Genomic DNA, 11,293 nt, shown 5'->3' with positions numbered 1-11,293 from the left:
ATAGTGGAGAGTGGAAAGGCTAGGGAAAGTCATACCAGGCTTATTAAGCGAGACACTTCTTAGAGTGAAACAAAGCTCAGATCGATGTGCAGAACAAGAGTGACTGGATTTCACTCTTATTAAACTGAATCATACTGAGACTCCCCATAGAATCAACTGTGTGGACACACAAAAAGACAGACAGATGGATAGACAAAATCATGAAATATATACAGAATAGGAATCAAAATGACTCTCCAGTTTTCCACATTCACCCCCTCTAGGACTGTGTGGATGGAAAATCTGGAGCCTTTACCAGTCACTTAAGGGCAAGTCTGTAAGAGAGAGAGTGAAAAAACTTTGCTGCTGTAATTTTAGACATATTCAAATAATAAAACATAAAAAAATAGGGATTTTGGGTTAATGTTTATTTGTTAAACCCACTGCCATTGAGGAAACCACTCATCCTTCGACCTTGTGCGCATTTCATTTGTTCCTCCCCCCTCAACCCTCCAACACTCCCACTCATACACCGGCAGATTATACCCACGTGGGTGTGCTTAATCTGACTGACTCTTTACTGATTTTCTGTCATGGAAAGTCGTATCTGATGCTGCCCTGTGGTATCAGTCATCAGCCGCACTCCCAAAGGAAGAGCAAGAAACGGGACGCGGCATTTAAAACTGATCCACTTGTGTCTGGGGGGAGATTTAGGTGGATGTGAAAGTGTAACAATTTTTTATTTCTCCTTGTTTCGTCCTTTGCAATCAGAGCGACTGACTCGACTGGACACCAGACGATGTTATGACTTTCGTCCTGCACTTTCTTTTAAGCGCGTGCAAACTGGAGCTCAGAGCAGAGAGTAACGAGAACTTGCACTTTTTTTAAAATGATGTTCAACTTTTCCCTCGGGTCACTTTTTCCAATTGTGGGAGTTCTTACAGCTATTAAAGGTGAGACCTTTATGAGATAAAACAAGGTATTATTTTGTGTCTACTTGTTTTAATAGACGCCCTTATTTTGAAGACAACCTGAGATGAAACAGTTTACTTATTGTAAAAACGGGTTGAAAGTGAAGGCTTCAGAAATGTTTAGTACTGTTGTACATGCAAAGCAGTGTTATTGAAAGTGTTTGTCTCCTAAATGAAAACGCTCAAAGACAATGGAACATGCATTACATAGATTTTAGACTTTTTTTTTTTTGATGACCGCTCTAAGCATTTTTGCTGAAAATCCCAGATCTGTGTCCTTATTTTATTGATTTATGCAGCTGTCAGGTTATGAATTCCTACTTTGCGTGGGTTTGTGGTTACAACCCATGGCCTCATCCCATTTTGTTATCCCTCTGTCTAAATGAAAGTGACAGCAGGCTCTCCAGTGTGCATCAGGAGGCTTCATCTGCGGGATTAAAGAGGCCCGGAGCTGAGGTTGCACAGCTGTTTCTCTGCTTGTTTAAAGATAACCTGCATCAATAGCTGTGAGGAAGCAGCAAGCTGGCGATCTCCATGTTCTAATGCTGATATATCTTGCGAAAAGACTGATATTTGATTATTGTCAAGCGGGAGATGTGTGTGTGTGTAGTGTGTTCCCAGTGTGTGTTTAAAATAAGGAGCCCTCTGTGCATATTAAACTCACTAGCTTTTAATGTAAATCACTCCATGCATTCCATTAAGATATCAGATCAATAAATGGTGCATCTATTGATTAGTAGCACTGTTTGTTTTCACTATCATCATCATCTAGAATAACAACTCAAAAGCTAAAACGAATGCTTTAAACTACACTCATCTTTGCTAGTTTCATTATGTCAGTCTGGACTTTAAACTACTGTGTAAGGATGTAATAAGCCATGAGTTATACATTCAAACAGATGGGTTTACAAGCCTGTAAACTCAGACACAACTCTCATGCTTTTTGGGGTGGAATAATGAGGGACCAGGCAACATTTTTATTAAACTAGACAGCGCAAACATCTGGCGACAAAGAGTAGCTCTCAAATGTTTAATACAGCATTTGTTAAACTTTTTCTTTAAACACATTTCCTTTTTGATGTCCCAGTTGGTTTTACTGTTTATTAATGCAAGTTAATAGCAATGCAAAAAAATGACAAATTGGTTAAATTCATCTTCTAAAGAGCCAGATCAATTTAGTTGTTTTTAGAAACAGTAACAGTGAACAATTGTGGGAGTGAACTGACAATTTGGAAATCAAAACCTGTTGTTAATAGTCTGGTTTAATGTTATCTATCAGCAAAATATATATGTTTTATCCTTTAGTCGGATCTGTAAATAAGTAGTCAAATACACTTGTGAATAATATTTTTTCATTATTTAATTTGACATAGGTTAGTTTTTTTCTGTCTGGAGAATACTGCATTTACTGTATTTACTGTATTTAAAATTTACAATGTGTAAAATCTCTTGAGGAAAAAGAGATTTTGGTCATTTGTTTTCATTGCTGTAAAGGTTCTGTAATTTTCTTGCCAATCTCTTTTTCTCAGCTGTTGTAGCGAAGGATGCCACGTTGGAAAAATGTCTGCTAATCTTTGCCACTGTAGTTTGCTAACATTTTTTTTAATTTTTGTTTTTCATTCGAGAAACCATTGCTTTAGCTATTTCAAACATATTTCAGTAAATTTCAAACTCAACCCTTTTTGAGGCTTGCCTCACCACACACAATTATTGGATAATCAATTATTAGCTAAAAATGTTTGGTTGTGAAATAATTTTAAGAATTTCTCCATCCATGATTTCGGCCATGACACTTTCTCAATAACCAAAATCATTTGAAAAAACTTGTGATTGAAATCAGTTGACACCTTCACAAAATAATAGTGCATACTGTGATTTTTTTTTCAATCCTTTTCTAATTAATCCATGTAAATTCTTCCATTTCAGCTGCAGGAAGTCAGAAAGCTGAAGATGCTGGAGTACTCCCCACTCCTTCACCTATTTACCCGTCCATCAAATTTCAAATCTTCAATGCAGACTATGTGTTTCTGGGTCAAGGTGCGGGGACCCCAAGCAACTCAAGCATCAAAGTTCAGGCTCAGACTTTTTTCATAAGCAGTCTGGGTGCCGGGTTCCTCCAGCCAGCTATCAAGGCTTCTTTTGGCCCCCTAGCTGTAGATGCCACCATTCCTCCTGATCTGCTCCTTAGCGGACGAAAGATCCTTGCGGTTCTTTTGGTCCGTCAGGTTCGATCCTCATACCCATTTGTCAAGATTCTTTTTCACATGCCCACAGAAAGCAACATCACTTTCAGGCAAGAAATGATGGACTCTAATGGAGATAACGAGGCTAGGGCCAAGGATGACGCTCACTGTGTGACAGCCTATGCCTTCTGGGAGACGAAGGAAGTCAGAGGAGCTTGTCTGGTTTCTCCAGGTGGATTCTGTGTGGCTCAGCTAAAACCGGAACCATCTTGGTTCAGCTCAGGAAGCAGATCTGGAAGCTCAAGTCGGGAAGCAGAAAAAACCGAAGCGATGAAGGCCCTTCGGGGAAATCTTGTGGAGGTCTACTTCCAGAGCAGAAGGGACCAGACTGGCCAGTGCGCTCCACAAGACAGCCTGCAACGAGTGGGAGTGGGAAGAGGGAGAGACTCGGGGGGGTCTGGAACGCCTCTGCGAAGGATTGGAAGTGTCTCTCTTATCAAAACTCAATCAGGCAACCCTACTTTCCTCAGGCTTAGGCTGGGAGGTGCTGTGATGATCCAAACGTCTTCCAAGCCCTTAAAGAGTCAAGATGTGGGAACGTTTTACATCTTTCTGGCTAGTACATCTACGCTGGAAAATTTCACTTTGAGGTGAGAGATTGTCTGTGGTGTTCCTTTGTTGAGATGCTTTTTATGAATCATACTGACATTGGCCCAACTGGAGAGCCGCTACGTCAAATATAGAACAGGGGTCTGCAGCTCCAGACCAGTTCTGCGCCAACACACCTGAATCAAAAGGCTGAGTTATTTGCTTGGCAAACCAGTGAGTTTTGTAAAGGCCTTGTCATAAATCAGTCAGGTGTGTTGGAGCAGGTATGCGTCCAAAAATTGCAGGACAATGGCACTGGATAATTAGAGCTGCATTAATGGACTGAACTTATGTACAGCTTTTCCAAGCATTTTAACCACTCAAAGCACTTTATACTAAAGTCACATTCACCAATTTTCACTCACACATACACACACATTTATACACTGATACACAGACAGGCCACTTGGGGTTAAGTGCCTTGCTCAGGGGCACATACTGGCAAATCAAACCTACAATCTTCTGATCACAAGACGACTACTTTACCCACAGAGCCACAGTTGCTCTGTGGGTGTCTGACAATTAGAGGTTGTGGTAAAGCGTTGAACTTTCCAAGTTATAACATCAAAGTATTCTTTGGATAGAGCACAAACACATTTTTATGGTGTATGTATTTACACATGACTTTGGGCTGTGCAATGTCAGAAAAAGACACATCAATTATACTGTTGAGTGTCTCAATATTATCATTTGTGGTTAAGAAGCATTTCTTGATTATTGATATTTACTTTAATACTTGATAAACAAATGTGTTAGATATATTTTCTTACTACTTGCACAATTTTAAATATTGCTGCGGTCGTTTTGGATCAAAATGTCAACACAAGTGCCCTTTTGATTAAAGTACAGCTCTAAGGTCAAGAAGTCACAGACTCTTGAAGAAAAGCCTTTATGTAGTGCTTAGCAAGCAAATTTGATGTGCAGACTGCAACATTCTGTGTCATTGATAGTAGATAATTAAATGGGACATTCATTTACTTTTCATTTGAAGGTACATAAATTACATAGTCACAGTTAAGAGCCTTGATGAGTCCAAATAAGCAATGATCTGGCCTTTTAAAGGCTACTCACAAGTGGTTAGAATTAAGTATCATTGATGGAAATCATAATAATCACTGTTCTGTAAATCCAGCTGTACTGAGACAAGAGCTTAGAGGGAATTACATGGAAATTTATTGTTTATGAAATACATGAAATAGCAGAAACCAAGCAAGTGTAAGGGGGATGTATAGTACATTCGAGCATATTCATGAGGGATAAGCTCCATGCATTTAAACGATTACTTAAGGCACTTAAATACTTATGAAGCCCACCATCAAGGCCGTGCGGTAACATGCATGAATGCCAGAGTGACTTGTGTTGTCTGCCAGTTGCTGGCTGCATAAATTGTCTGACATATCCTTGCTTCTGCACCGTCACACTTAGTGGGGGAGTTATGAAGATCACTCTTCCATAAACAGTGAAATAATTGGCAAATGATTCACTGGTTTTCATATCTCAACATCCCACGAACATTTCAACAAGGTTTTGTGGTTATTTGACTTCATAAATAATGCATTTGTTTAATGGAGCAGCAAAACAAATAACTAATCTCCCTAACTCCTCTGGGTAGAATTGAGCTTCGCATAAAAGCAGCCCTGTCACCGAGGGAAAAATACACAGTTCAATCTGTTCCCAAACTTTTTCTGAGCATTTTTTCTAAGTTGTAAATCACCAGGCAGGTTGAGCTACCATCCTGCTCATCAAAGACGCAAACAATAAATAAAATGGTTGATCCAGTTTTATAAACATTTGAGTGGCGAATAAAGTCTAAAAAAAGACGCAATCATTTAAAATTAATTCCATTAATCAGCTTAAAATGACACCTGCAATGATAGATATTAAAAGACACGCAGGTGTGGAGAGTGTGCTGCTGGTTGTTTGCATACTTGACTGTTAGGCTTTAATGAGTTTGTTTTGAGGTCCACAAATCTTTCAAAACTATAGGAAATAATATAAAAATGAGGAGGAGTTGTTGTTCCATCTTCTCCACTGCACCATGATGGAAAAGCATGAACTTATATCTGTGGTTTCTATCTAAGTTTTAACTGCTCTGCTTTCTCGATACTTCTTTTCAAATGAGCAATTGGGAATCTTTAGAGGATAGCCATGGTTGTTTGGAAACATAAATGCTATTGTTGGTTCTACAGAATTTATTGCAATCATAAATTAAGTGTAAATCCTTAAGGTAAACATGACCTCATGCCATAATTAACAGATTGACACGAATGATATCGTTGGATATCATTTCAATTCTATAAAAAAAAAAAAGCTTTATTTTTGCATTTCTGATTTGGTCAGAAATGTTAACACTTTCATGATTTTTTTTTTCCTATTTCTCTGCTCAAAGTTTTCTTTATTTGTTATCACACCGCCAAATTCATATTGCTGTGCTCACTGTAAACACATTGTGGAATAATAATTGTCTTTGTAAAACACTGTATTCACCGAGCAACACGCATTTAATTGAAATAAAAATAAAGCATGAAAGCACAAACTTAAAAAAAAATAATATTTCTGAACACATGGCTACTTTCCATGCTGAACAATGGCCTGTTTTATTGTAACCAGTCACTTTATGTGTCTTGTTGACTTTTATAGTCTTCTTCACTGCTTCAACATGAGACGTTTTTCTTTTTTTCTAAAAAAAAAAAAAAAATCTCACAAATTACAGTGCTTTTTGTGTTCTCATTCTGTCCACATTTTACAACTCTCCAAGTTTTAAAGTGAAGTTGCAATGCCTTTACAGCGAGCTTCGTGTTTTCACTCTCTACTCTGCTTAATTGTTTTCTCCGAAAACAATTTCCAGTCTAATCCTACAGTTTAGTGATATCATGCATTAGTCCTGGGTACAACACAGTATTCTCCTGCAGAATCCAGGCGAACATAAAAAAAAAAAAAAAAAAATGTTAAGATCTGTGCGCCATAATCCAGAATTCATATGCATAGAAGCTTTTCTACAGCTCTTCTTAAGTATTCTGCTCATATGGCAAACAGATACGTTCATCACACAAATGCAGATCGAGTGATGTAAACGGAGCTCTGTTTGCCTTGTCGAAAATAACTGAATGAGATTCTCATCCTGAGGAGTCAACATCTGCCGCTGCGTTGGCTATTTGCAAGGCTTTGCAGCCTCTTCACCTGAAATTCCCCAAATTTGTCGTGCGCGACTGAAATGCTGAAAATCCTCCAGTTGGGTCAGTCATTTCAGTCTGCGTTTCTGGCACCCTGCCACATGCAGCATGCATCGGGACAGGACGAGCCTGCTGAGCTCTGCAACTAAGTCCGAGTGAAGGTTAGCTCTGAGGAGCTTGGCAGTGATTGATTCCTCCTACGAGAAATCCCTGCCTTACTTCACTCTTTGGGCCAAGATTGAGTCCACTCCAGCAGGGTTAGGCCAGATAAGCTGTGGCCCTGATTGAAAAGGAATGAAGAGGTTAACCCTTTAGAGTAAAGATGATCTGGGCTGCTCGCCAGGATTAACTGTGTACATTCATGAGTTAGATGCACGCGCCACAATAAAACCGGACAAAACGTACATTTCCTGGTGATTGGCAACATGTGTAGCCCACAGTTTGAACAGCGAGGCACATTTTTCCAAAGGAATAAGGCGTTTAGTAGTTTATATTCTTTGTACTTCTTTCCTCCTTGGACATAGTGACCGACAGTGACAAAGAATAAAAACCCAAACTAAGTTTCCCTGCAGGGAAGCTTATGTCACAGTATTGGACAAGAAGCTCCAAGAGGTTCCCTGTATTGATTTACTTTGTCACCCCTTTCAGTATGACTCTGCAGAAATGGTTTGGCTTTATTGGGAAGGATGGTCATCAGGTGACTCTGTCACTGCTCTGATGCCCTAAAAAAACTGACAGAAAATCAAAGACACAAGAAAAAACAAAACACAAAAAGAAATATAAGAATATTTAACCAAGAAGCCTTTCCCTTGTTACTTCAAAATTGCAGTTTATTGAACTAAATTGTCATTTTTATTTTTTAGCTTGTATTAGTAGCTACATTTAATGTCAAATGTGAAGCTTCTTTTTTTGACGTCATTTAGTTTTTACAAGGTATCTTAATAGTATCTCAGTGGCACTGGCTATTATTTGATTTAGTTTTTTTTATTTTCCCCAACCGGTTCCGTTTTCCTATTTTTGTAATTCCCTTGTCCTGCTGCTTGTCACAGTCTAGAGACACTTCGGTTTCTATGAGTATTATTGCAGCACGCCCTTCTTTCTCTGTCCTGCATTTGGGTCCCTCACTTACAGCCACCAAACTGTTATTCATATGGAGAATGTTGCGGACGCAGCGTTTTGTCACGTTAAGTGACAGAGTTCAGCAGGTGTGGGTTGAAAATTCTATGCTGCAGTTTTTGTTTTTTTTTCCAGTGTGAAATTTTTTGTCATGAAGAGACATGGCCTCTGATACAAACCTATATATAATGCTCCCGCTCAGTAGTCAGGCAGGCATAAGTGAGGAACATTTGTATTACTTGTATCACTTTTTAGGCGTTTGACTCAAATAATTGCTTTCTGATCCTGTCCAGTGATGTAAGACTCCCCTTGATGCAGGAGATTAAGCGAGAAACAAAAAAAGCCCTGGTTGGATTTGTACGACTGTCTGGTCCAATTACATCGTCTCTAATTAGCGATCTATCTCCCCCATCAGAGATGTGTCTGAATACGAGATCTGATTAACTGATTCCCAGTTTTCCCCAGGGCTGATGGGAATTAAATACCCCTGCTGGTTCTCAGTGGGCAAGCAGCTTGCGACACATTTGACTGTTTGTGACCTACCTTGTTAGACACAAACAGCCAAACCGAATAGAACTGCAGTCAAAACACGGCTACAATTAAAGTACAATAAAAAGTTAGTACATACAGTGCCAATTCTATTTTAAATAAATGCACAGGTATCAGAAACTGAACAAACTTTTCAGATGTTCTTCTCTTTTAGTTTTTTTTTTCCCTCAAGGGTTGCCACAGTGAATCATCTGTCACTGTGTCTGTGCGTCCTCCAACACCTCTCAGCTTTTCACAGATATAATCCGTCCACCCATAAAATCACTGTGACTCCTCTGAACATGTCCAAACTATCTCGGTCTGGCCTCTGTGACTTTATCTGCCAGACATCTAACATGAGTTGTCCCTCTGATGTTCCCATTATGATCACATCCATCCCAAGGAGTCAAAGATTCGATGCAATCTGCTGGGTTTCCTCAAATAGAACTTTAAAAACTAATTTGAGTAACAAATTGAACTCGGAGCGCTGTTTGATAACTAGGATCATTTGGTATGTATATGACAGGATTTAAATGACTATTTTTGGTTAAAGTGATTTGAGACGAAATGAGTGGAATTTAATATTTTTTTAGTTTGCGATCAAGCTAAAAATGAGCTGATTCTACTCAGTTGATTTCTCAGCGGACCTACAATTTGTACTTCTCCGTGTATTAAACCACAATATTATCATGGTTTAATAGAATGTATTTTAATACTTTTTCACACAGGGCTGCTGTAAAGTCAGGCTTGTCCTTCAGTGCTGCTCGGCCTAGTGACCCATTACTATGGGATATCATAGTGGAGCCTGGGAGAGGAGCAACTCCCAACGCTGTTACTGTCGTCTGCCGCAGGAAGGCTTCCATCGCCTCAAAACGGTCAGTCCACAGCTTATGAAATGTGCAGTTTTGTGCAGTGTGTTAGATGTATGTAAGTTCGCAACAACCCGTTTTAAAAAGCTGCTCTTTCTAAGCAACAAAAATAGTCTGTTTTTCTACTTCTAATTAGGGTTCTGTTTGGCCTTGTTTCAGTAAGATACCCATTTTCTCTACAACCATTTCAAAGGAAAAACAAGAGACACCTGTGAAAGAAAAATCTTGTTCAATTTTACATTTGGTTTGCCAATGACTGCACCTTGAGAACTTGTTGTCTGCATAGATATTCTAGCAAAACAACCTGTAGCCTGTTCAGTTATTCACATACTATTGCAGGGGTGGCAAACTCAATTTCACCGAGGGCCACTTCAGCATATTGGCCCCCCTCAACAGGCCACATTGACGGTACAAATCAGGAGTGCATCCCTGCTAAAACACACCCCAGACAAAAGGTTGATTCAGTTCTGTAGAGGCTTATAATGAGTCAATGGTCCAGGTGTGTTAGAGAAGGAACCATCTAAAGCTGCAGATGGTAGCTCTGGAAAACTAGACTTGGGCACCATTAGCATAAATGTATAAAAATACAATGTTAAAAATAAATTAAACACCACCTCATATTGTTAAATAACTGATTTTATGTATTGAAGTTTTAAATATTACATTTGAGTTTCCATGGATGTAAAATTACTGCTCAGTTTAAAAGTTACAATATTTAAATCAGTGTTTAAAGGTAAGCAAACAAATAATAAAAACAAGTCACATGGGCAGACATTATAGACTTTACGCAAAGATTTAGTCTCAGAGGCAACTGAAATCAATTAATTAAAAAAATCCTTTCTGAATATCATCTCATGGACTCTGAACTAAATGCGTCTTTCTGACCGGGCGTGTTGAAGAGTTATGGACCGGACGCTTTGGAGCGAATGGTTAGGAAGCGCATTACAAACCTCTGGTTGAAATGGCGCGTTAAATTCAAGTCTCCATTACTGACCAGAGAAAACTAAAGAGAATGCAGCGTTGTGTTAATCCATTTGAGGAGCCGGCAGTTTATCCTGAGGAAATAAATGACAATGCAAAAGTTAGTTAGACTGTAACATGCGCAGTCCGCTGCTCAACCACTGCAGACGCGGTTCCGCCGCCGCGAAGACTTAGAAACCGCTGGAAGTAACTCATCCAGCGGATTTAACAAATGGAGCCTTCTTGGTGCACGTTATCCAGGAGAGCGTTGCTCTGGAGGAGTTGCAGATGTAACATCTGTCCGTTTCGGAGAAGCGAAACCACGCAAATAAATAAATAAATAAATAAATAAATAAATCCTGGTAAAAGCGCACACCGGACCGCACAGGGTAAAATACTCAGAGTTCAGTTGATCTGTTTGGATCAGACAGATCCAACTGACTGATGAATTTTTCTGCAGATGGGAACCAGGAGGAAGTGCGTCCAGACCCGTGAAGTCGCTTAATTTAATTTATTAAGTTATTGGGGCCTCAGTCAGTGGTTTTTGTCACTACGGAGTAAAATGTAGATGCATTTATCTGCTCAATTTGTGATGGGATCTGGATTCACAGTGAATATGAACTAAACCGCAAAAAATGCAGCTAAATGGCCGATGTTAATATGATTGTAATTTCACGGATAAAAATAGTACAGGACAGATTTTTTTATGTTGTCAGTCAAGATAACAGATAACAAAAAAAGTCTAGCGCGACCTGCCGCCCTGACACCAACTCACACATCTTCATTCACAGTCTTACTTGTAAACTGATTTTTCTTTTCTTGGATGTTTTGATGTTAGCTTGTCGATGTCTCAGTTTTATTCGCTG

General features: G+C 39.2%; 1 protein-coding gene across 1 annotated transcript in view; it reads left to right on the top strand.

Annotated features, from left to right (window-relative positions):
* The first annotated feature begins 389 nt into the window (after positions 1–389).
* LOC106946677 (transmembrane protein 132D) overlaps positions 390–11,293 on the top strand; it is a 37,388-nt gene continuing 26,484 nt past the window's right edge. Inside the window, exons 1-3 of the mRNA XM_015031195.1 lie at positions 390–932; positions 2,877–3,783; positions 9,327–9,473. Coding sequence (XP_014886681.1) covers positions 869–932; positions 2,877–3,783; positions 9,327–9,473 — 1,118 coding nt within the window. The 5' untranslated portion in view covers positions 390–868. The remainder of the gene's footprint in view (positions 933–2,876; positions 3,784–9,326; positions 9,474–11,293) is intronic.

The sequence above is a fragment of the Poecilia latipinna genome, unplaced genomic scaffold, assembly GCF_001443285.1.
Source record: "Poecilia latipinna isolate Pla-1442-1.1 unplaced genomic scaffold, P_latipinna-1.0 Scaffold13, whole genome shotgun sequence".
NCBI classification, from domain to species: domain Eukaryota; kingdom Metazoa; phylum Chordata; class Actinopteri; order Cyprinodontiformes; family Poeciliidae; genus Poecilia; species Poecilia latipinna.
This window is presented reverse-complemented; position numbering and strand designations above follow the sequence as displayed.